Source organism: Phaenicophaeus curvirostris, chromosome 4, assembly GCF_032191515.1.
Source record: "Phaenicophaeus curvirostris isolate KB17595 chromosome 4, BPBGC_Pcur_1.0, whole genome shotgun sequence".
In the NCBI taxonomy this organism is placed as follows: Eukaryota; Metazoa; Chordata; class Aves; order Cuculiformes; family Cuculidae; genus Phaenicophaeus; species Phaenicophaeus curvirostris.
Window position 1 is genome coordinate 30,885,575 of NC_091395.1, and position 25,093 is coordinate 30,910,667.

The following is a 25,093-nucleotide window of genomic DNA, read 5'->3' on the forward strand; positions in this document are numbered from 1 at the left end:
GCCAGGCAATATGCAGGAAAGATGGGACAGCTGACCTGAAGGGGAAGGTGTGAGGCTGCCATACCTTCTGTAGGGTCTAGGGAGCCTCACCTCAAACTCCCTCAGCCTCTGCCACTGTGGGGCAGGGAGGGAGTTGGTGGCTGGTACCCCAAGCAGTGTCTAGCCAGCATTGCCTTTGCAGCCAAGGGCTGTCTTGTGGCAGTGGTAACCTAGGATCTGGCCATGACATGGTGATTGTTCTCATTTTTGTCTGTGTGTCCTCACAGTGGGGAGGGAGCAGGGTAGCAGCCTGGAGAGACCATGGGTCATGTGCTTCAGATGTAGGAAGGCCAGGGGAGAAGAGAGGAGGGGGATGACAACATGGGTTCTTTCTTCTCTGGAGCAAAGAGAGGAGTCATTGCTTTCAAGGACCTGGCTGAGGAAACCGAGCTGCAAATATAAGCAGACTCTAGTGAAAGCGCATCATGTCTGAGCTGCCCTGGCACCTCATGGTGCCTTGCTGTCCTGTGGGGACCTTAGTGACCCCAGGAAATGCCTGCCCTGCAGCAGGCTAGAGGACTGAGGAGGAGGCAGAGCGCAGATGTTGCTACCCTGGTGAAAGTAAAGCAAGCACTGGAGCCGTGAGCTTCACACTGTGCGCTCTCTGTGTCTCTTGCCTGTGCTGGTGCCTGGAGGAACAGTTATGGAGGAGAACAGAGCATGAGGAAGTATTTGATCCATTGGCAAAAGAGACACTGAAAAACAGGACTCTGTCTGCAGCACAGCAACATAGCAGCGTTTCTGAATTGCATGTATTGCAGGAACAGCCTTGGCTGATGATAACATCAGATGCTCCTCTGATGTTATCTTGCCTGGAGGACATCAGAGGGTGATGTACGCAGTGTACTTATGCCCCATGCAGGATTTCCCAGTGCCTACAAGTCAAGAGCTGATCCTGTTTGTAACACCTCATCCTGATAGTACTCTAGGTGCTGGCACTCAAGCTTGGCTTTGCTCTAGATTCAGAGGAATGCTGTTTTTAGGTGACTGCAGTGGCCAGGATGGGAACTGGTTGTATGCTTTGTGGTGATGAAGCACGTGCATCCTTTTTCCTTCATTCTGCAGGCTTTGTTGAGGAATCAGTGTGTGGAATCAGTAATGATCCTAGGAAGGAGGCTGCTTTGCCTTCTGCCCATGGGAAGTAGCAGGGAATTAGGATTGTGGGTCTTCTGGTGTCACCTCATGCAAAATGTGAAGTACTTCGAAAACCAGTCAAATTCTGTATGTGTATATGAAAAGTCTCCAGCTCAACAACTTCGGGCTCTTTGTGCCTTGTTTTTTTTTATTTGCACAGTATGGATTATGTTGCCTATGTGCAGCAGCTTAATGCCTTATGCCAGTAATGACAGTATGAAAAGTTTGCAGTGCCACTGCTTGGCCATTAGGAGCTTGAACTTGGGATGCTTTGGCACCTACTGTGTGGTTGCTCTCCCTGCTTTCAAAAGAGGGGAGCTGAGACGAGTGGTACCTCTGCCCTCTTTCTTTTGTTTTAACTTTGTTTTCTGTTTCTAGCAGATATGGATGGGAAGAAATGCAGCGTGTGGATGTTTTTACCAATTGTCTTTACTCTGTTTACATCAGCTGGATTATGGATAGTGTAAGTTATCTCCTGCTGGTTATTTGGACACAGTTGAATGTACTGCTGCAGTGTGGGCTGCATCTCAGTCTTTTCATGATACTCTGTCCTTGAGTTACTGTAGAGCTAGGAAAGCACATGATAGGGGCATGGGACAGTCTGTGCCAGTTCATGGCTTGGGTGATCACATTTTTATGCCTGATTTTCTGCGCTCCTCAGGTCAAGTTTCTGATGTTGCTTTCTTCCTGGCATTTGTTACTGCGAGGTGCCTGAAAAGAAAGAGACAAAAATGCAAAATTCCTTTTCATCCCATTTTCTTTGAATGATTCAGCAGAGCTCTTGGAAGAGCACTTAGGCTCTGGGGTGCAAACTCAAAATCTGCAGCTTCCAGCACCAGCCTGCCAGCAGCTTGGTGCTGACACCTCACTTTCTGACTAATACGTTTTACCAAAATGCATGCAAAACATGCATTTACCTGAGCTGGGCTCTCTCCAAGCATGCAGGCGGATGCTTGCAGCATGAATTTGGAAGCAATAAGTGTGTGATCAGCAGCAATGCTCAGCCTGAGAAGCAGTTGTGTAGCAGGATATGGCTTTGGCCGTGGTATGTGGTTGCAGGGTCAACTGAAGCCACTTTTCTGACCCCTATTTGCTTGTTGTTCTTGTCCTATGCTCTGTTTGTATTAAAACAACCTTTGTGGAGGGTGGACCACAGTAAAGATTAAAAATGAAAATGTTCCCCTGATTGGTTATTTTTAAGGCAGCTCAGTTTGGTGACCTCATTTGTCTGCCTGCCCATGCAAAACAAAGGAAGATAGTTAGGCCTGGAAGTGAGCAAAAGTGCGTGCTTGAGTGTAAAGAAACACAGGCTGCCTCCAGCAGATCCTGCCAGTGGGATTTAAGATACTTTGTGTTGTTAGAGTGATATTTGGATGTGAAATTGAAGCCAGGATAAGGTTTTATGGTGTTTCTTTTTTTTTCCTCTCTTTTTTTTCCTTTTTTTTTTTTTTACAGGTACTTCATAGCAGTGGAAGATAACAAAATTCTCCCACTAAATGTACCAGATAGGTAAGAGCTGTTTGTTCAATCCTTTGTTTCTTTAAAATAATAAAGCTATGAAAGTTAAGTGGGAAATAAAATCTTGAATCTTTGTTCCTATGCATTTATATCTCTTAGGAAACCTGGTTCCAAAAGACCGCCTTATATAAGGTAAGTGAATGATGTTCTTCCAATGTTCTGATTAATGATTATTTGTGTGTCTCTGCTATCCTCCAGTTACTTTGTATTTTCCAAGTATTGCAGGTGATGCACCTCCTGCAAGCTGTGTGTTTAGCCAAGTCATGAACATGGCCGCATTTCTAGGTAGGAACCACAAGGGGAATGTTTCTTTCTCTCTTGATTTGTTTTAAGAAGTCACTGAAACATGGGTAATATCCCATACATATTATTCTTGAATCTGATGATGTGAAAGCATTTAAACTGTGATTACTAGTGACTAAAATATTATTGTTTTGTCTTCGTCTGTAGAAGGACAGAATGAAGCTGGATACATTTGAACTTTAATGGTTTCTGATTTATTCTCATGTTTTTAGTTGTTTCATCTTAGCCTTGAATCTGTGTTACTGTTTTTCATTATATGGTGGGGTTTTGTTACATGCTGTGAATGTGAGATAATTGCATGGGAAATACAGCAAATGCAGCAACTGATTATGCAAAATATCATCCATGAAGTTTCCCTTGCCACACCCTTCCTAAATTCTGTTTCTAAGTGTGTGGAGGTTTACTAGCATTTTCCAGCAGTGAAAGTATGAGGGAAATGCCACAAAGAGAAGAAATATCTGGAAAGTACTTAAAGATATCTGTGTTTGATTCTTAAAACTGTTGACTTCATATGTACATAATTTGAACAAATTGTCCCAAACTTAAATGGCAAGTATTTTAAACCTTGTAAGTAATTTTAACCTTAATTTGCTCTTCTTTAGTATTACTTGGATTTATCTTTTTCTATATGGGGTGATGTATTGTGCTTTCAGTTTTGCACTGAGCTATTCTCTCAAAGTTAAGAGTTCCACCTCTGCTGCATGTGAAAGGCACAATGTTTCTTTTACAAAACCTGGGAATTCATTTGAGTTGAAATTAATCCTGAATAGTGCGTACAGGAGGAAGATACTTTTAAGAATATTAATCTGACATAATGAAAATTGTGCTTTGGATGTAAAATCTGGTAAAATATGCTTAATTCTGAATTTTGACATTAACTTGTTTATTTTCAGCGTGCAGTATAGGCATCCTAACACTTCGTTTCTGTATCTGGTTTTGTTTTAAGTTTAGGTTTTGATTTACATGTTGAGCCAGGGTTTCAATTAGTAGAAGTAATTCTGGCTCCAGTTCGTGCTAAGGCACATTTTACTTATATGTCTGACACATAGTGCAATGTAATTATGATTTAAACTTCTGAACCCCAAACTACTTAGAACAACATGTGCATTGCATGCTACTTCTTATGTTAATGTGGCTGTTTGACAATAGTGCATACACACCTGCCTTTTCAGCTGCTTCCAGGTAAGGCCCCATTTTTTTCGGACCACTCTGTTCAAGCAGCCTCTGTAGACCTGCACTAAGTCCCAGTGAGACAGAGGGCTTTATGAAAGGGAAGAAATTGGCTTAGTGCTCATTCACTGTGCAGTCTGGGTGGACATAAGGATAGCAGTCATATGAGTGTGAGGGGAGCAGCTGGTGTTGAAGAAGGGCAGGCAAACAAGAGATGTAGCTTTTAGAAGCTGTACTGTACACTTTCATTGCTGCTTCTCTCCATTGCAAGAAGAAATATAAAAAGGGACCCTCCAGACTGCAAATGTGTCATGAGAGATAGGATAGTAGGTGGCTGTCTTGGCCACAGTGATCATGAAATGGTTAAGGCAGAAGACCAGCTTGACTGCACAGGATACTCCTCATGGTGCTTGATGGATGAGAAGACTTTCAGAGGGGCCTAGATTGATTGGTACATTGGGCAGTCATTAATGGCATGAAATTTAACAAGTCCAGCTGCTGAATTCTGTATCTGTGATGGAATAATGCTGGGCACAAGCGTAAATTGGGAGAGGAGTGGCTGGAGAACAGTCCTGCAGAAAGGGGCATAGTTGTGCTGGTTGACAGCAAGCTCGGTATGAGCCAGCAGTGACCTGGCAGTGAAGAGGACAAACCATGTCCGAGGTTGCATCAAACACAGTTTAACCAGCTGGTCAAAAGAACTGTATCCCTTGTATTCTGTGTTGATGCAGCCTCATCTTGAGTACTGTGTGCAGTTCTGGGTCCCACAATTTAAGAAGGATGTGAAGATACTTGAATGTGTCCAGAGGACAGCAATAAAGCTGGTGACAGAGTTGGAAGATATGTCCAATGAAGAGCTGCTAAGGACTTTGGGTTTGTCTGATTTGGAGAAAAGGAGGCTGAGAGGCAATCCATTGCTCTCTACAGTTTCCTGAAGAGGGGGAATGGAGGGGGAGGTACTGATCTCTTCTCCCTGATATCCAGGGGAATGGGAATGGCCTGGTTCATAGCTGCGACAGGGAAGGTTTAAATTAGACATTTCTTTACCAAGAGGACAGTCAAACCATGGAACAGGCTTCCTAGAGAGTTAGTTGGTGCCCTGTGCCTGTCGGTGTTTAAAGAGACGTTTGGACAATGTCCTTAACAACATGTTTTAACTTTTGGATAGCCCTGATTTGGTCAGGAAGGGACATACACATGATCATCTAGTCCAACTAAAGTAGTCTCTCCTATTCTTTCTCTGCTTTGTGGATAAAGCCGAGCTTTCCTCTGCTGTGTTGGCTACTCTGAGAACTGCTTTGAGCTTGTACCTCTGTCCACCTTAGATGTGTAAAAGCCTTTGCTGTAGGAGAGGAAAACTACAGAAACTTGCTAGAAGCAGGTATTAGTGAATATTGAAAAAGCCTTTGTTCTGCGTGTAATGCTGGAAGGTGACCTTTTAATTCCCTTTTGTCATTCCCATCAGTGTTTCAGGAAAAGATGAAATAATTTCAGGATCCTGTCCTGTAGAAACAGAAATTAAGAAGTTCCTTCACATGAGCTCAAGTAATCACAGGGTGACTACTGAACCTGAGGATGAAAACCGGAAATTCTCTTTTTTGGAGGCCACAAGGTTCTTTTGTTTTCAAGGATTTGGAGTGGAGTAATTAACTAGAGCAAATTGTGAGAAAATAAATTCAAACTTTTTTTTTGCAGTTTGGATAAAAGTGGTTATTTTTCACTTACTGTGACATTATTTTTCTAAATAATGGTTTTGGTATTATACTGGATTTTTGTGGAAAATATAGATCTAATTTGCTAACACAGACAATTTCCAACAAGATGACCCACATGCTGTCAGTTTGAGCAGAAACATAAAAAGATGTTTGGCAACAACCAGGAAATTTCCCTATTCAACTAAATTGCTTTTTAGTGGCCTGGTTTGAATCCTGCTTGAAGGCCATCCAATTGCCTGGCTTTTTGTGTTCTTCCATGCAGCGTTCTCTAGGGAGGGCAGGAATATACAATGTGACTATTTCCTGGGGTTACATCATAGCATATGAGATATCATGTATTGTATATCATATCATATCATATCATATATAGTGCTTGGGCTAGTTCTAAGTTTGGAAGGACTGCTCTTCCAGTCTTCACAGGAAATTAGTGCAATATTTTGACTTATGATCATGGCACCGGCAACTTGTTTCAGAGGAGAAGAGATGGTGGATATTATGGTAAAACCTGCAGAAATATGTATGTGCAGTTCCTACATTTCCTAATACAGGTGAGATTTGATGTACCTTCTCCAAGACAGGTCAGTGCTCATGAGTGGAGTGAAACTTGATGCCAGTCCAGCTGCCACAATGTGAATGCATGATCTGCATGTGATTGACTATGTGCTGGGAGCTTCATGGGCAAATAGAAGGGTGTTCTTTCCCCCAGAAAGCTTGCAACTGAGCTCCTAGACAAAACATAATGAGAAAATGAAGCATGGGAGCTCAGCGTAACTGGATTACAAGAGAAATGCTTTCTGTGCTTAGTCTTGCTCATGATTAAGTGGGAGGGGGCCATGCAGAAACACTAAGGTAGCTGGTCTGCAGTGAGCTTTCTCCTCTAAGTGGAAAGAGGGTGAGGGATCTGTGAGCTCCCAGACAGGTGGTTACTGCAGCATGTTCTGCCTAATGATGCACCTTGCATTCTGTTTCCTTCTTAGCACTTGTTGTGGCTGTCCTGCGTTTCATTCAGCTGAAGCCGAAGGTGCTAAACTCTTGGCTGAACATCAGCGGTCTGGTGGCATTATGCTTGGCCTCTTTTGGAATGACCTTACTTGGCAACTTTCAGGTACTGCACTCCAGGATATGCTATGAGGTTCCTGCTTTTCTAGCAGACCTGCTTAGGTCTTTTGAACTACCCATGTTGTAAACTCAGGAGATAATGTGTCTGTCAGTGCCCCAGACCTACTCGTATCTGCTTTGCCACCTGTATTTGCAGCTTATGTTGCTCCAGTGACATGCTGAGATGAAGGACCACAATAATTTTTCATGTATTCCCAGCAGGAGTTGCACCTGCACTGCTTACCCTTTGCCTGCTGAGAGTCAGAGCAGGGAATGTATTGACTCTATTAAGCCCTGGGGGTTGGCACAGATGGTCTTGGGTGAAAGGACTGAGCTGGAGGTTTATGCACAGTCGTGGATACAGATTTAGTAGACGGTTCAGTGTCTTGTGATATGTTGTTTAAATCTACCTCATGCTTGCCCTCAGACTTGCCATGAGAGGGACACAGCAGAGGAGTGGTATGACATTGCCTGATGTGACAGGTGCCTGGATGAGGTTCCTCTGGTACTTGATCTGTTCTGCAACAAACAAACAAGCTGTCAGTGCCACAGCTTTGCTTTATAGGATTGGGTGCCATTGTGATCACGAGTGCATCTGTGAGGTCTGCAGTGAAAATCAAGCATTAGAATTAGTGGCACTTGGGTCCCTTTGCTGTCTCTGATGCTCTGCCTCTCACTGGAGTGCAAATGATGATAGCAAATAATGGCAGGAACTGAGAAAGCTGGCTTCTTCCATGGCTTTGCAGGCAATAGAGCTGCTTTTTTTCTGTCGATACAGAAAATGTACTTGTTTAGTTTGGGTTGTGGAACAACTGCAGGAACTTTTGTGTTCTTTTTTTTTGTTTTGGGTTTTTTTTTTTCAAATGAAGTAAAAGATAATTTTACTAATTTAGACCCGGTCATCCTATCTCCACAGCATAAACCAAAAAGTTGGAGTCTTGGTTTTTTTTCGCAAGAGCTTCCCAGCTAGGAGGCTTTTGTGAGAAGCTTGTCTAGGTCTGAGGAGTATTTCCATTAAAGTGGCAGGCACTAGGAAGCAGTTTCAAACTCTCCTTCCTTTTTTTGCTTCTCAGAGCAAATGGTTGTTATTTGAGAGTAGATACTTTAAATCATGCCTGGTTATAAATTCTGAACTAGTTATCCACTTCTTGTTAGTTACCTGGATCCTTGCTTGGATCTTTTGCCAAACCATGAAACCATGTGGTAATGAGACCTTAGTCTATGCTTTTCCCTGCCTGACTGCTAATGCGTGTGGCATTAAATCAAATTTCTAGAAAATTGCAAACTGGATGTGTTAAAATGACATTATGGCTGTGAGTCTCTTGTGGTGCAGGCTACTGTGGGAAAGGCAGTTTAGTTCCATTTTTGCCTGTACTATGATTTGGACCTATCCTTGAGAAAAAAACTCAGGATAGAGAGGAAAGGGGAGAGATCAATGGAGGTAAAGTAACTAGACTTTTACTCGTAGATTGCATCTTGTTTGATGGGAATCAAGGCTGCAGGGGAGATTTAAAGTGCTGGGGTTTTTTTGTTTTTGTTTTTTTTTTTTGCTTTTCTTCAAGAAAAGCCTCAGAGGCAGAGGGAAATGGGAAATTGGCTTAGCTCTTGTCCATGCTGGGTTTTCTGAATGGATTTGCTGCTTCAGGAGATTCATGGGATGTCTTTGTAGATTCTTGTTCATTGAATCTGGCTGTCCTTTCGCCTTGCAGCATTGCACAGTCATTGAGCCCCATGAGACACGGGTGCCCAAGGAACAGAGAAGTACTTGCACTCCAGAGAGTTTGGGTTCATATTGCCTCAGATTCCAGTGCTTGCAGGTGGGTGGGATAGGGGACAGGCAGTCAAGCTTTTGGTGGAATAACCTTGCCGAACCCAGAGCATGTGTCTGTGAGACTTGTGCTACTCAATGGGTGTGTGAGGGCTGTGGCCACATTCTGTACCAGGCTGCGCTGCTCCATGCAGGTGGCACTGAAGCTTGCACAGTTTGCTTCCATTGCAGGGAGCCATACAAGGCCCCAGCAAGTTGTCCTTGCCTGCCCTGGCCATCACATTGACCCAGGGAAGAATTTACAAGGTCTGACACAAAAACCTTGAGACTAACCCTATACCTCAGAAACCAAAAGTGGGAGGGGAGAGACAAAGAGGTGTTTATAGAACATATTCTAATCTGTTACAGTGAGACAAAACTCAACTCAGTTGCTTCACTCAGTATAGTGGACACCTCTTCAAATATGGACATTCTCTTACCCTTGACTGGAAAATGTTGATGTGCACCAGCCCACAATGCTTTGTCTGTGAAGCATTTTTTAGCTAATAACAACATTACTATGCTTGAGCACCCACTGTGTTCACCAGACCTGGCTTCCTGCAATTTCTGTCTCTTCCCGAAGATCATGTTGGTGCTCAAAGGAACCCATTTTTTCTTGGTAGAAAGCAAAAATAATGGAGATCCTCGACAGGCTTTCAGAAAATGAACTGCGGAATTGCTTTGATCATTGGCAGCATTGTATGCAGTTATGTGTCAGCTCAGAAGGGAACTGTTTTGAAGGTGATCATAGTTGGTTTTCTTAATGTGTTATAAAGAGTTGCAGGCATACTTATTTTTTTTGTGTCAGATATCGTATTTCTGAGCTCTGCGTTGGTGAGTCTTGCCAGGGAGTTGTGGTGGCAGTCCCCAAGGAACTGTAGTCTCCACTGTGTTTGGCCTTTGGGCAGATCATCTGCTTGACTGTGTCTACTGTCAACTCATCTCGATTATTTACCCCTTACATCTCTGCCAGAAGAAATGATACAGCATCTCTCTCACACCTCAGTGATTCCCACTCTCCTCTATTCCACATCAGTAGCAATCCAAGCTAGCTGACAGATAATTCCTGTTGTGTCTAAACAATCACCATTTTGTTTGTTCCTAGCTTTCCAGCGATGAAGAGATCCACAATGTGGGCACATCACTGACCTTTGGCTTTGGGACCTTGGCATGCTGGATCCAGTCTGCCCTCACCCTCAAGATCAACCTGAAGAATGAGGGACGGAAAGTTGGAATTCCGCGTGTTGCCCTGTCAGCCAGCATCACCCTCTGTGTAGCGCTTTGTATCCTTTTTGTCCTGCTCCTGGCTAGGAAGTCAGGTATCATATGTGTCCAACACTCCCTACAGCAGGGAATGTTGGCTCTTCTCACTTCCGTACTGTGATCTCTAAGCATTTAGAAATTTAGACTCATGTCATGCTCCTATGATTGGCTTATTTTACTGCTTATGTTTTTCCAGGATACACTGCTTCACAGATGGGCTCATCGTAAATGTTTCTAAAGCTTCTTAGTAATATTGAGAGTGGTTACAATATTGAATAGTATCTATGTGATATAATGTCACCACTGCATTCCTATGCAGTAGCATTTAAGATTATGCAAAATAGTGAGATAAAAATTCTAGGAGAACAAAATTTCTGAAGATGAAAAGATTTTGATCTGTTTGTTTGTTTGTATGTTTTTTAATGGTCCAGGATGCTTACATCCAGCTCTGCCTTTAAAGACAGTTATCATAGTCAAAAGCTGCTGGGTCAGGTGGACTTCTGGTTAGATTAGGTGCTTTACAGATGGGATTCGGGTTGTGGGGATTGTGGTCATTCAGACTGGATGTACATGTAGCTTCCACTCCACCTTGTGCCTGTCGGCCCCACTCCAGCCCTTCTGTTTGCACCAGCACTCATGTGCCCTGGATGTTTGTTTAGGATGGATCAATTTTCAGCATAGTTGCAATGTTAGTGCTGGGATATGCACTTTTTCGTAAAACAATTCCATAGTCACTTGGCTGGCTTTGAGCATTTCAGCCAGTGTCTAGAAGAATAGGAGATTGGTGTGAAGATGTACCTCTTAAGCTTCCTTGGAAAAAAACTGTAACTGAACAACCCACTTTGGTATACATAACACAGAATTTGGCTGGTTCTTGAGGTGCTCTCCTCCCCTTGCCCCAAGCTCATACCTCACCCAGGGTGTGTATAAGGTAGGGCTGCATGTGAGGAGCCGGGCAAGGCTCTTCTGCGCTGCCGTCCTCAGAGTTTTCTGCCAGTCTGGGAGCAGGAGCAGCCAGGTAGGCCATGGCATAGCTGCTCCTGTACTGACATGCTGTCCCAAGCCAGGTGTTTGGCCTTGGGGCCCTCTGTATACGGGGGCAGGCTGAAGCAGGGGTTCTATTCCCCTTACACCTCCCTGGCTTTGCAAAGGGTTGGGGCTAGCTCTCCAGCCTGTGCAGCTTGTGCATAACCTTTGCACTACAGGGAAAGTAGAAGATCCTTAAAGCCAGACACGGGATGCTGTTTGCTGAAATGAAGTTTTGGTTGTTTACGTTAAGCCCAAGATGAAAAGTCTGTGATTACCTGCTTTGTGCAGTTAAAGCTTGAGAGAGGCTGCTTGTTTGTTGGTTATACCTGTGAAGTTGTGTGATTCTGCTTTCTTGGAATGCAGAGGAAATCCCAAGACACGGGAGGATAACCAGTTGGTTTAGAGGAAATGTGCATTGGGCTAGTGCATGTCCCCAGCTCAGGAAGGTGTCTTCTGCTTTAGGGAGCTGAGAACTGCAAAACGCAAGGCACAGCAATGAGACCCTGATGCGAGGCAATATGCAGTCCAGGCACACGGATACATGAGCCTTGTGGACAGTTTCTAGTTCTGACAGCATTCCTTTTCCTTTCAGTATAATATGCCATACTGTATCAATATAGACTGATGCTTCCAGATTTCACAGAAAGGGAAGATTTTTGCAAGTGATCTAAAGTGAATACGAGTTTGCATACTGTAGGCTGAAAGGCACCATTGCCTGTAGTGCAGAGATCTTATCCAGTTCTTACTGGGGGGCTCCTGGCAGGTAGGGGCCCAGAACCAGCTACCCCAGCTTGAGGGCTCTGTCACTGACAAGGATGTTGTTGACTTCTCTGCACATAAGTCTTTCCCCTCTATAAAAGTTCATTAACCAAAATTGGGATCAGGAAGCTCTGGTCTGTGTAGGAGAGCTGCTGCACTCCATGGGCATTGTTGGACATCTGACATCCTTTCCATTTCTAGCACCATATTCATGCTGTCCTGATGATGGCTGGATGAGTTGACTGTCATCTGGGTGACTTTGATTAAGATTATCTTCCCTATTAGCTTTCTCTTATACTGGTTGGCGTTGCTGTTCCCACTAGTTCTCCTTGACTTTCCTTTCCAGATTTCATCCTCATGGCACAGGGCATCCACATGCATGCTTCCAGGATCCAGTGGGGCCTGGTGATGTGCTTCCTGTGCTACTTTGGCACTTTTGCAGTGGAGTTCAGGCACTACAGATTTGAGATTGTTTGCTCGGAGTACCAGGAAAACTTTCTGAGCTTTTCTGAAAGCTTATCAGAAGCCTCTGAGTACCAGACAGATCAGGTGTAGCCTGTCCACTGGCAGGGGGGAGGGAGACAGGGGAGCAGGTGTTGTCTCATGGGTTAAACATGACCTCATTTACACTTTTTTGATGAGTTTGTTTTCATATGCAATCGTGATTGTATTGCCAAAAGGCTCTGATGTTGACTGTCTCATTAAGAGCCAAACAGAAATATCTGTCTGCTGGAAGATGAGTGGATCCTTCTCAGCAGCAGCATGAGAGCACAAGCTACCGGTGACTCTTCCTGAGTGGCTTTGTCACACTTCTGTTATTTAAAACATTCAACAGCCTGTCCTTGCAATGCCCCTGCAAGACAGGCACTCCACAGCCTGTTCTGCTGAGGAGCAAATAAAGGAAATGGACTTCTCCAGGCACCAGGAGCCTTCAGGAGTCACTGGTTCCCAAGTCATCAGGCTGCATTTTTTATGTTTCTTGCATTGCTTTCTTTGCTGCCAAATGATGTAACTTGGTAGGGTGTAAAAGGGGGGCTGTTTCTTCTGGACTTGGAATTGGGCAGTGAAAGACTCCCACTGACTGGCTTTTATGGTGAGTAGGCAGACGTTTCTTCTAACCTGGAAGGCAGCCGGTGGTAAAGCCTGGTTTGTGCTGTGATCAGAAAGTGAGACTTGGCCTTGTAGCTGGGCACACCATTCTCAGGCCAGAGGAGATGGTGCAGTGGTGTGCTGAATTAAGACAGTAATGCCTGTGTTTTCTGATGATTACCCAGCTAAGGCTTCCCTTTGTAGGTGCGTAATGCTTCCACCATGTGTCATGTATAATATTCAAAAGCATTTTTTTGTTCACTGAGGGGGAAAACATTGCGCTAGAGATACTGGGCTCACCTGCAATGAGGAAGAGAACCATTGCAGGTGGTTCTGGGCATAAGGTTTTGTTTTGCTCCTTGTGCACTTGTGTCAGCATGTCTAAAGTTTGACTTAGTGAGGCCTGGGCTCTGAACCCCTCAGTGTGGCCAGTTGTCCTGAGTGGAGTCAGCCATAGGTTTAAATGGGCTTCTAAAGTGCGGTGAGGCAGTTCTGCCCAGGAAGTTGGGTGATGTGGCCTGAGAACTGGAGGTGCAGGAAGGGAACAGCAAAACCAGAAGGGCTTCTCCCTCCCTGAAACAAGGTTTTCAAAGAGAAAGTCTGTTTTCAAAGAAAAAGCTCAAAGCCCCTGTTTGAAAACCTGATTTTGGGAATGCTGCTCTTTTGGCTGGGCAGGGGAGTGATGAGAGTCGCTTCTCATGAACATGACTCCTGTTTTCCTCCTTGAATCAGTCTCAACTTAAGTTTGCATCTTGTCTGAGCTGCAGGAAAACAAGCAGAAATTAAACTGGTGGCAAAAGGCATTTGAATGGGAAGTCTTACTGCACTGCGGCATTTCTGACAGAGGGGAAAAAGACAGGAGGATATTCAGTCTTCTGCAAAGATCAGAGGCCTCTCCTTAAGGAGAGGAAAAAACAGTCGAGAAAAACTGTCACAGCTAGTGCAAGTAGAAAGCTTTCAGCTAGGCATTTACTTTATCTTCCCTGGGCCAAAATTTCTTCTCAGGCAGCTATGTTATAAATCCAGAGCATCTCCAGCCAACAGAGTTGTCATTGGACTGCTGAAGACCTCCTCCTTGTAGCTGTGTCATCAGCGCAAAGCTTTCTTGGAAGGACATGTTGAGGGTGGTCCAAGGGCACAACAGCGTAAAGCACAGGGCTTCCCAGCAGCCCAGCTGGGGAGCTCCTCCTGGGTGAGGGCAGGAGGGGACAGCCTTGAGAAAATGCAGGTGGAGATCCTCTTACATGGGCACATGTGCGCTCAATGCTTACGGAGCACAAAATAGCAATTTGTTTTAAGGGTGTTTTACTGTAAATAGTCCACTGTGGCTTTTTTAAAAATCAATTAATACTTTCAGTTTATCATTTTATATTTTGTAATTTTATTAAAAAAAGATGTGATTTTCTTTTTTCTTTTTCTCCTTTTCCTATATGCAATCCAAACTGAACTTCAGGTTTTTGGTGATAACTCTGTACATTTCTTAGAGTACTTTTAACAGCACATTTCAATACAACTAAATGATAACTGGTATACTCTGAAACATGACCACAAAATAAAGTGCTTTATGGATAATGTGAGTTTTATTTTTGTCACCTACCCCATGCATACCTTTCTGATGGCAAAGGCAAAACAAAAGGTATTTACAGTGTCATTATTAAAATTAACACTTATGGAAGCCAGGGACTATCAGCCAGGCAGATACACTTATTGTATAACAGTGCTAATTAGCAGGCTCTTTCTAGGAGGACCACACTCATCATATAGCCCAGAAAGGCATCCAGACTAACTGCCTCACAGCCTTACCTGTTACCATAGAAGTTTTCTAAGGGCAACGCTAGCATGATGTGTTTTCCTCCCAAAAAGCCTGTCTTACTTATTCTCTACGCAGCAACCTCCCTCAAAAGGGACAGTTGTAGGTGTAGATCAGAGTTCAGAAAGGCACTGTGCACATTAGGATGATAGTTTGGCCATCTGTGAGGCCAAGCTCAAGTGCAGCTGTGCAGAAATGATTTAAGTAGCAAGTGACACCTATGCATGAAGTACCAGCAGTAGTGAACTGGGATTTCAGACTGCCTCTGCCTCCACTATTACTAGGTGTAACCTAGCTCTGGCTCTGACTCCTGCACGCTGACTGAGATCCTACTGAAATTCTAAGACAGTCAGGGAGGTAATACAGCTTCCTTGGCAGGACAGGGTTGTCTGCCTTAAAAAAAGGATCAGGGAGGGCAAAAGCAGGAAAACAAAAGTATTCACAGGTTTTTGAAAACAAAAAACAAACCAAAACCATATTTGTCTTTAGGTGAAGATATTTTCCTTTAGGTGCTGGGATCACTGGTAATAGACAGGAAGGCTAAATGCTGGGATGGAATGAACACAATGAAAGCTAAATTTTGTTTTCATTTACTACATTAGGAAAAGCTCCGTGACTTTCTGATATAAAACGTCACAGTTTATGTAGGGTGGATGAAAAGGTCAGGGGTTTAATTCTCTTTAAGCAGCAGAATGTGTCCCTTGGGTGCAGTTGCCAAGATTTTGCCAAGAGCTGTGAATGTGTGACAGGGTGATGTTGGCTACTGAGGAGCAACACAGGTTAGTGCTGAGGGAGATAACTTCAGAAATGTGCAAGCTGACTTTGATGTTCACCCAGCTGGAGCCCATAGCCAAGTACCATGATGCAGCAGTGAAGTGGGTCTAGAATTTAATTTTTAAAGCTATATTTATATATAATCTGCTTCTGGTAGGCTGGCTGTGTAGCCTTAAGCAGCTTCCACATGCAAGTTGTATTGTGTTGTATTTACACCTACAGTGAATATAGCAAAGATTTAAGCTCTTCCTGGTCTTGGGAGCTTGCATGCAGCAAGGCCTGGCTTTTTCTGTAGCAGCCCAAACCTACTGCCGAGATTTGGCTTCTTTATTTGGACATCTTAAACCCCCCTAACTCTGAAACTTTTGATTTAGCCTGCAACCACAGCTGCAGGGAGAGTCACATATCCCTTCATAGTCTCTGGAGGTCCTACTGGGATAGGGGGACCTTGTTTGCAGATTGTTTCTGAAAATGGCAGAGCTCATGCTAGGACATCTCAGCAGCAGGTTTCAATGAGCGAGTCTGAAGGAAGCATACCCTAAGCTAATTGTTAGCTGGGAAAGGGGAGAAACAGCAAGGCTCACTGGGTGCTGCTCCTCACTCTGAGCTTTAGCTGGCTGCTGCAAGCTTCTGTCCTACTGTACAAAGGACCCCCACACCATACTCTTCTCATCCATACCTGCCTGCACTAGTTGCGGGTACAAGACATGCTGTGGGATTTGTTTTAAATTCTGGTTATGGACAAAATTACCTAATGTTAGACAAAGACAATTCAGGTGAAGCATAGGCTTTTGTGCGTGCGCTGCTTTCCCTAAGTGGAGGAAGGCAGGAAAAGTTCAGTGAAAGATGAGATGAGGCTGTAATATGACTTCTCATCATCTGTTAGTCCTGCGTTGCCAGGTCTGATCACCACAGCCACATGAGCATCTGCTTCCTCAGCCGCATTGGCTTCTGAAACAGAGCAAGGGAGAGTGGAGATGAGATGTGCTTACAGAGCTTGCCAGATAATCTTGGCAGCTTGAACATGCCCCAAAACATTAAAGTGCTTTTAAAGGTTGAGACTGAGAGAGCAGCATTTGCATGTGGTGCTGCAGGGCTCTAGAGAGGGACCTGCTGTGAATAACTGTGGCTGCTGCAACATGTGAGCAGATAGGAGATGTCTGCCTTGACAACTCCTCCCCTCTCCCAGTTGACGGCTGTTCAAGGCACCATGCTGAGAGCATGCACCAACAACTCAATTCCTGTCATGAAGAAGATGGGATGTGGTTGGGTTGTGGCCTTAGCAAGTCAAACAATCCCTGCAGGAGTCACTTCTCACAAGCATCCTTCATTCCCTGAGCACAGCAAGAGGCCACAGGAAGATGATATTAGAAAAAGGAGGTAACTGCAAGATCCCACCAGCTCTGCTAGCAAGGCTGGGGTGGAGGTTAAGGGCTAACTCCCAGGGACTGAGCTGGCTTAGACCGGGATCACAACCCAGTGCCATTTCTGCCAGAAAGATGCTTGCAGCAAAGGCAGGAAATTAAATTAGCTTCCTGAGCCTGGCCTTCTAGGGGTCAAGTCTTGACAATCAGGAGCAATGTTTTCCTGCTGCTGTACACAACCTAACAGTAAGTGGTACAAAGAACCAAACCAGCCACACGTGCCATGTAGCTGCACCGCAGACACTTCCCCTGAGCATGACAACTACTGACTTTGTCAATGCAGTAAAACAACTGCTTCAGCAAATACTACACTCTGCTTTAGCAGTCTCTCCTTGTTTGCTGGTGCAAGGGCATGTTTTCTACTTGACCTATTTTCCCTCACTGCAACACTGCCCACAGCTATCCCACTGTTGTGTGACAGCCTGGATGTGTAACAAAGGAGCATGGTAGCAGCTAGGGGGATGCCACCAAAGCCAGGTGATCTGCAGCATTTATGGGATGCTTACAACAAGTCAGCAGTGTGCGTTAAAAGAGCAATTGCCTCCTTTGCATGGGTGAGAGACAGCAGAACAGGCCGGCTACCTACCTCGAGGGACATCCGTCAGGAAAAGGATGTTGTTTGTTGCACACCCAATACTAGCAGCAATCCTTCTGTAGCTCTCACTTTCTACCTTGGGGCCTATTGTGGTATCAAAGTGGCCATCAAAGAGCTGAAACAGAAAAGCACAGACAGTTGCTGAGAGCCACCTGAAGAGGAGAGCTAAAACTTGCTCCTAAGCAAGATGTCTCCTTTCTAATGCAGTAAGGGGGTGGGGGGGCGGAGATGGCAGCCATGCAAACTCAACTGGCTGCACTTAACTCCTGCAGGTCAAACCCACTGCCCCACCTTCCTGTCCTAGACTCTATTCACAAAGCATTATGGTAAAGGCAGTTGCGGGAGCAAAGTGCTCTACAGATGGAGAAGTTATAAGGAAGGTGATAAGGTTATCTACCTCTAGGATATCACCTTCTGTAGAGTATCCAAACAAAAGCTTCTGGGCTTCAACGCTGCCTGAGGAGTAGATATAGACCTTCATCCCAGCTTCCCGCCACATCCGGATGGCTGGAACCACGTCTTCAAAGACTCTGCAGCAAAATAAGGCAGCAGGTAAGGGCAAGCCAGAGCCATGTCTAGGGATACCTTTAGCCAGACACTGTGAAATGTGTCCCATTAGTTTGCAAGGGATTTCACTCTTAACCTACTTAGGGCTTCTGCAACTAGGGAGTCTATTTCAGCAGCAGGTGATATATTCTTAGGTCCAGCCGACTGAGCAGCTCATTGACAGCTATGCAGACAGCAGTTTTGATGAGCTGTTTCAGGCATTTGGCAGGACTTTTTCCGGCTCCTTCAATTTGGACAGGGCAGGAAAGTTGAGGAAAATGGCTTCCCACCACTTCTCTCTGCAAGGGAGGAATAAGGGGGAGAACAGAGAAGATAGGCTCTTGCATCCTGAGTCCCACCTGCCTTGCAAGCTATAAAGGCTTCCCAGTTGGTAAGATCTATGGCCGTAAGCTGCACCCATATGGGCCAAATCCATCCCACAGGTTCTGGATTTGACCCTGTGCAGGGAGGAATTGAGAGGAAGTTGTAGCTGCAGGAGCTAAACGAGTGGCATTGTACATACTGTTTGAAACCAGACAGCAGTTCCAGAAAGGAGCCTCCCCTAAGGGACTGAGGTCAAGGCTACTCTACTCAGTGACTCAGGTTGTACAGCACTACCTGTTGTCCAGATGTTTCCTTGGCTTAAATGAACTGCACAGGGTGAATCGGTTCCCATTCACTAGGCAGCAGTAGCCCTCCCCTTATTCTTCCAGACTCACAGAGTGCTGGGAAGGCAAGATATCAGAGTAGCAACAAGCTGAGAAGTCTCAAAATGTGAACTCTATCTGCTGCTGGTAGCAACTGCCCAAAGGCAAGCCTGGCAGCAGGGAGCAAAGCTGTGAGAGGGGGAAGGAGGACCCAAAGCTAAGGCAACTGCTGTATAGCTGCTAACTGACATGTCTGTTGGTTCCCTCACATCTTTCTTGTGTATATCACAAAAGCTTTCCAGTGCTGCATTTACATGTACATAAATGCAAAGGGCATTTACAAGATGACCCATGTACTGGCGAAACTGAAGGCTAGAAGATGCTCAAGAAGGACAAAGTGAGGTTGACAATAAATCCTTCCATAATACATGTGATGGTTGATAAGGGAAGGCGACAAACAGCCTCAGAAAGGCAGGGAGGGAGTTTGATTTTGATATGGAAGGATGGAAAGAGAAGCTGGAGTAGATGTGATCCCCAGAAAAATGGATTTTCATTCCAGTTCAAACTGCAGCCTTCCCACCTGCACTTCACAACTCCATGTGGCCACTTGGGCCAAGGCAAAAAGGTACTGCCTGGAAAAGGGGATCTGAGCACCTGAATGCCTGAAGAAAGAGACCTCCAAACAGAGGCCCCCTTTTACAAAAGGAGGTTTTGGACTGAGCTTTGCAGACTTGTAGCAATCATCCAGTTCTTTCTTTGTCTCCAGTTTCTTGGCTATCTACTCAGGGCCTTGTTATGTATTTAAAAAAAACAAACAAAAAAACAAAACAAAAACCCCACTTTTTTTCATAGTTATTAAATGTTTCTGGTGTTAGCTGAAAAATATTTTGAGGTTGTATGGCACCTACAGAAATTCCCAGCCACCCTGTTTTCCCATGCTGAGTTCAGTGCCTGTATTTCAGACTCTGATGTGACAGATACAGCTGGCGAGGGGGAGACTTTAGAGATCTCACTCATTGGATGCTGCCAAGCAGCAAGGCTACTTCAACAGCCGTTTAGGCTGAGTATCAACCTAAACAAGAAGATCAGGCTTAACTCCAATTGTCTCTACATATGCACCCTTGTGTTGTGGCTGAAACATAAAGAGGAGTCTGCAGACAAAAATAAGTGGAAGGCAGGAAATGCTCAAGTAAGAGGCAAAGCAGAACGAAACAAGTGAAAGGACCTGGACCTGCAACCCTGGCTTAAACAAGCCAAGTAAAGGCTTGTTCCAAAATGTAAGCGCAATTCAGGGATCAAAAATTCAAGACAGAGAACTCAAAGGAGTTTGTACTTGTGCCTCAGCCTCTTGCTTTACCAAGAAATCTCTGTGAAGAAATATTGATATATTTTCTGAATTTTTAATGCAGAAGATAGTTGTCCCAGTTGTGGGAGCAGAACTGCCTGTTATGCCTCCATTACCGTGTTCTGTTTCTTAGACCCTGTCTCATTTATGGACCCCGACCAGGTCACTGCAGAACCAGCTGTTCTCCAGCATATACCTGCTGATTACTCCCTAAGGAGAAACACTCTTATCCACTTATCTTCCCAGTGGAGACTGAGAAAACTTGGTCACTCCTGAGATTACTGTAAACTTTTGGTTCCCTAGATCCAAGCTCAATGGACTTTGTTTCACTGCACGATCAAGTTTGAAATTAATTATCTGCAGTTGGTTCCACAACAGCAGTTGCCTGGCTTGAGCCATGACTGAATGTAAATGTACTGTCTTCACCACTGAGGAAGTAATCCCATTTGCAGTTGTACAGTGGGCATAGGTTTCCAGGAATAGCTTCTGCAGCTGTTCTGCTAACAGATGTCTAGGAAAGATGCACTCCATACCTGCTCCAGGAAAAGGGGTACGCAATTACTCAAACACACACAAATACTTACTTTCCTTTAACGTGCCCAGCTGCATAGGCTGTTCTCCAAATGTGACCCTGCAGCTGCTTCAGTGCTGTGGTCTTCCTGTCCAGAGACATCTGCCAGTGCACGTTATCTGCGACTGCCTGGATGACCTGTTCTAGCTCCGCTTCCCCACTTCCACTCTCTAAAGGGATCAGTATGGCCCCCTCCAAGCCAGAGTCTTCCTGAGCCTGGAAATCATCCATGACAAAAAGAGATGAGGGAAAAAGTGGAGTGGTCTAAACATCTCAATTAAGGAAAGTGGTCTAACACCTGCATCAATGCACCTTTTTGCAGGACACAGCTAGAGCTGCTCTTCACATGAGGGGTTACGACATTGTCTGAATGCTTTTCTCAATGGGAAATTTAGACCTCAGTAGAAACACTTGCTTGGACTGTACTTTCAAAATCCAACAATTAATACTACCGTAGTTGTATTATGAATACTCTAATGAGTACTATACTTGCTTAAATATGTAATTACTGAAATTAAAACAAAGGAAGTGCACCTGTTGGCTGCAGACACCCACAGGTCTCAAATTGTCCCTGTAGAGAGGCAGGATATGCTGTCTTGTGCAGAACAAGTATTCCACCATCCCTCCATGCTGCTTCCTGAACAGGTGCCTGGAACCAACAGGTGGTGGACTCAGCAAGAGAAGGGCACAGTGCAGGCATGAAGCTGAATAAGCCATGGTTCAACACCTTCTCAGGGGCCAAGGCAAACTGCAGGAAACATCTGAGCTGCTGCCTACTAAGCACCAGCCCTTACCCAAGTACAACCCCATGCTATGGCTGGGGGAGAATCAGCCCGTCGAGTCAACCAGCCTCCATGGGGAACAGAGAGAGGTACGGGCTTGTGTTGAGTGACTGGGGGAGTATGAGTGACCTGAAGTCTCAAGCATGCTGTGAAAACAAGTAGAGACAAGGTGTAGCTCTGTTAAAACTTAACCTGTTTCCTCAGAAGTCCGACATCCTGCTGGCACTCCTCCTCCTCCCAGTGAGTGCGTAGATACTCCTTCACATTGTTCTTGATGTAAGGGAACAAGGTCTCCTGGCAGCACAGAAGAAAAACAGGCAGCTCCTTTAACCTGGCAGAGGTCAGGCTGACTTGCTTTTAAAGCAACCGGATGCACATGCCAGGGTGTACAGTTGTTTTCCCCATTCAAGCTTCCCCTACAGTTCTGCAGCTTGTGAAACTGCCTGCCAAGGGTGTCTGCCTGGCTTCAGGCCAGAGCCAAGCCTGGGTGAAGATCAGTGCGGGTGGATTTTTTAAACAAACACTTACGTAGCTGCAGCTTTTAAATCCCAGGATGGAAAGGTGGGTGATAACTTTACCTGGGCTTGCAAAAAAAAAAAAAGTGCCATTTGACAGACATGACTCCAGTCTCCCATCAGCTGACGCCGTGTATGTACTCTGAATCGACAATTTATGATACTCTATTTTTAATGAGGGACTTATCCTAACAAAAGTCATTCTGAAAATACATCTCAACTTCTCACCAGAGCTAGAGGACCTTTTTAAAAAGGAAAGTCTAGTCCAGTGATGCTGAGCTCTATAGAACAGTCTTGCAAATGAAATGAAACAAAGTTAGGGAAAACTGCCACAGAATTACAATTCTCCGTGGAGATCCTAAACTTAAACAGAATTACAAATTGCTCTCCTTAGTGTTGTTTAACAACTGAGAAGCCACAAACAGCCAGCACAACAGACTGGGTGTGGGAAAAGCCTCAGGACAAGGGGGAAGGGCAGGGAACTCCTTTCAGGTACAGAATCAAGCTTTTCTTAACCTGGAAAAATTTGGGATGGGGAAGAGACAGATGGAAATTAACCTAAGGTCATCTCTCCTCAAAAAATGGCCAGTGATATTTCCTCTATGACACCTTTTACTTGTTACTGAGTTAAGAAAACAGTGGTCCTGAGAGCATGATGTGATGGCAGAACTGCAGTATTTTCTATTACTCCAATATTTCCACTTTGTATATTTTAAAAACAATATAAATTTAGGGGAAATGAAAATCTCTTAAATGCCTAGAAAATTACCACAATCTTGTCTAGGGAAATCAACAACCCAGTCATACCCCCAGTTACTCTCTCGTTTTCTTTATTTGAGCTCAGTTGCCTTCAAACTATCTTTTAAATCATGGAGGAAATTACAATATTCAACCGACCTGCTGACTTGGTTTAACTTCCCTTACAACTCAGTTGTCAAAAGGTCCCAATCACTCTCCCAATGCAGTGTTTGGTTCTCTTGTGCCAGCAAAGCAAAACACCCAAATAGAGACTGAAAGCATAGTGTATTCTGTGATTCAGTGGATTTTAAGAGGGTAAAAGACTTGGCCCATCAGCAAATGACTCGGTCAGTGGTCCAAGAGGGGACACCCATGTGACACCTGCAGTACTGCACAGCCAGTTGGACAGATGGTTTGTGGATGTCAGAATTCACCCCAGACTATGATGTGCTTAGTTTAGAAGACCATGAATTTATGTGGAAGAAGGGCCCCTTGCTTCTTGAAAGGAAATGCCTTCACTTCTGAGACTTCAGCTTTCAGCAAAAGTTGTTGGCTGCAAACTATTGAATAAGTTTAACCAGAGCTGTTACTAACTTTTGTAAGTTCACCTGCTTCTCTTCTATCTTGAATACAAGGAGACCCAAGCCTTACTGTGCACTGCTCCCATCACTCTGTCCTTCTCCCATGTGTGCCAGTGATAGATGCTAATTCTAATACTAAAGAAAGGTTTAACAAAATCCTTTAATATTAAATAATAAGATGCCTGTAGAATAAGCAGTGGACCTGTTAAAGGGAAATAGAAATTATGGAAATTAACTAAATCCAAGCAAAATAACTTGTTTCAAGCATTTTCAGGATTTCCAGCAAACTTAGTCTTATTGAGAACCATAACTCATTTGACCTCGCTTCAACAGAAAGACTTTGGATAGGAAACACTATTGCATGCTACCTGCACCACAGCAAAAAGGATTCAAGGTGGCTATAACCAACATAACCACTCTGTTAGATATTTAGTATCTATCTGAGCCATTCAAACTGTTTAAATTGAAAGTTACTGAGGGGAGGGAGGCAGCTGTAATGCCATCTAGACCTGAAGTTTCTTCAGGAGCACTGGAAGACCATGGACAGGAAAGATGTAAGTCATTGCTGTTCAACTGTCAAACTGTGTTAGAAGAAACACCTAGAAAGCCTGGGAAGAGCCTTCACCCCTCTGTGCATCATATGGATCACAAAGCAACTTTGTAAACTACCTGCAAAAAGATCCACCAAAAGCTATGTTTTATGGAGAAATACGGGTTAATAGCAGAAGCAGGGATAATTCCATTTGGTGCTTTAAAAAAAAACCAAATTGCTCCCTCCTGTGAAGCACACAAGCCTGGTTAGGGACCGAAACTTCTCAGAAGGGACTGGCAGTGGCTGGAGAACTGCACATTTCAATAGCATATTTACAGCACTTCTCCCGATACTTCCTGCTAGCCTTGCAGACTTCCTGGTGTCCTTGATTCTGCGCCTAAACCAACATTTCGTCTTAAGCCTTCTCCTAGGCAATTGAAGCCACTCTTACTGTTAGTACAATCCTCCTCGTGTACGCGTGATGTCCTTTCTATGCCCTGTGGTCCTGTTCGTGCTGGAGGAAGGACATACTTTTCCAATGACACTGGAGGTATCTGACCCTACGACCCTTTGAAGGGAAAATGCAGTGCATAACCCCGAGACAATACTTCAGGCTCTGCCAACTCGGGTGAGGTGTTGCAGATCCAGCCATCTAAGCAACAGTGATGCTCGAGGCTTTTCCTAAAGAAGGCTGAGAGCACTCCAGCTGTCCTATGAAAAAAAAAACATTAACGTTGGAACTGCGCTAGACCCAAATTGTTCCCTGTTCCCATGATCAGGGAAAAGAGGCGGGCCTCCGGTAACATGAGACGACTTCTCTCGTGAGCGTTATTCAGAAAAACACAGAAACCTATCACCATGTTTACGCCCTGAGACGGCGCTTCCCCCGCGCGGGGCCGTAACAGGCAAGGACAACCACGAAAACGCGGGAGGGAGCGCGATGGTAACGACGACGCTACCGGAGCCCCTGCGGTGCCGGCGGGGCTCCCGACCGCGCGGGGAGGCCGCTGCCGCCGTCTCGCTGGATCTCACCTGGACGAAGGCGATGGGGGTGGTGGTGCCCTCGATGTCCAGCAGGATAGCGCGCACCTCCGCGGGCACGGGCAGCGCGCCCATGGCACCGTGGAGCACCGGGAGCCTCGCCCCAGGCTGCGGCTGGGCTGGGGGGGCACGGGCCGCCGCGGATTGGGGGAGTCGAGAGCGGCGACGCCTGGACCCCGGCGGCGAGGAGAGCCGCGCCGGCCACGCCCGCCCCGCGCCTCCCGACCGGGATTCCCGGGTTCGAGTTTCCCCTCGATCTTTCCCAGCT

The 25,093-nt window shown here is 45.0% G+C and overlaps 2 protein-coding genes across 3 annotated transcripts; one reads left to right on the forward strand and one right to left on the reverse strand.

The window, feature by feature from the left end:
• Positions 1-1,511: 1,511 nt before the first annotated feature.
• Positions 1,512-14,496, forward strand: TMEM150C (transmembrane protein 150C). The gene is made up of 7 exons (XM_069855675.1): positions 1,512-1,636; positions 2,629-2,682; positions 2,791-2,823; positions 2,909-2,976; positions 6,857-6,984; positions 9,890-10,067; positions 12,182-14,496. Exons 1-7 carry the CDS (start codon positions 1,557-1,559, stop codon positions 12,388-12,390), a joined length of 750 nt encoding a protein of 249 aa, XP_069711776.1. The 5' UTR covers positions 1,512-1,556; the 3' UTR covers positions 12,391-14,496.
• ENOPH1 (enolase-phosphatase 1) lies at positions 14,478-24,989 on the reverse strand. Of its 2 annotated transcripts, XM_069855673.1 has the most exons (6): positions 24,817-24,989; positions 21,611-21,712; positions 20,650-20,852; positions 17,925-18,057; positions 17,519-17,642; positions 14,478-16,459 (listed from the first exon to the last, which is right to left on the reverse strand). In XM_069855673.1, exons 1-6 carry the CDS (start codon positions 24,898-24,900, stop codon positions 16,320-16,322), a joined length of 786 nt encoding a protein of 261 aa, XP_069711774.1. In that variant the 5' UTR covers positions 24,901-24,989; the 3' UTR covers positions 14,478-16,319. The 2 variants fall into 2 exon arrangements, with proteins under 2 accessions (XP_069711774.1, XP_069711775.1); XM_069855674.1 differs by lacking the exon at positions 21,611-21,712 and having other exon boundaries at positions 24,817-24,987.
• Positions 24,990-25,093: the final 104 nt, after the last annotated feature.

Bases quoted from the DNA above. Each gene is read 5' to 3' on its own strand.
- TMEM150C (XM_069855675.1), top strand. From the start codon at position 1,557: ATGGATGGGAAGAAATGCAGCGTGTGGATGTTTTTACCAATTGTCTTT. The intron at 2,824-2,908 runs GTAAGTGAATGA...GTATTTTCCAAG, and splicing joins AAAAGACCGCCTTATATAAG to TATTGCAGGTGATGCACCTC. The intron at 6,985-9,889 runs GTACTGCACTCC...GTTTGTTCCTAG, and splicing joins CCTTACTTGGCAACTTTCAG to CTTTCCAGCGATGAAGAGAT.
- ENOPH1 (XM_069855673.1), bottom strand. From the start codon at position 24,900: ATGGGCGCGCTGCCCGTGCCCGCGGAGGTGCGCGCTATCCTGCTGGAC. The intron at 20,853-21,610 runs GTTAAGTTTTAA...GATGATTTCCAG, and splicing joins TCGGACTTCTGAGGAAACAG to GCTCAGGAAGACTCTGGCTT. The intron at 18,058-20,649 runs GTAAGTATTTGT...ATTTTGCTGCAG, and splicing joins GCTGGGCACGTTAAAGGAAA to AGTCTTTGAAGACGTGGTTC.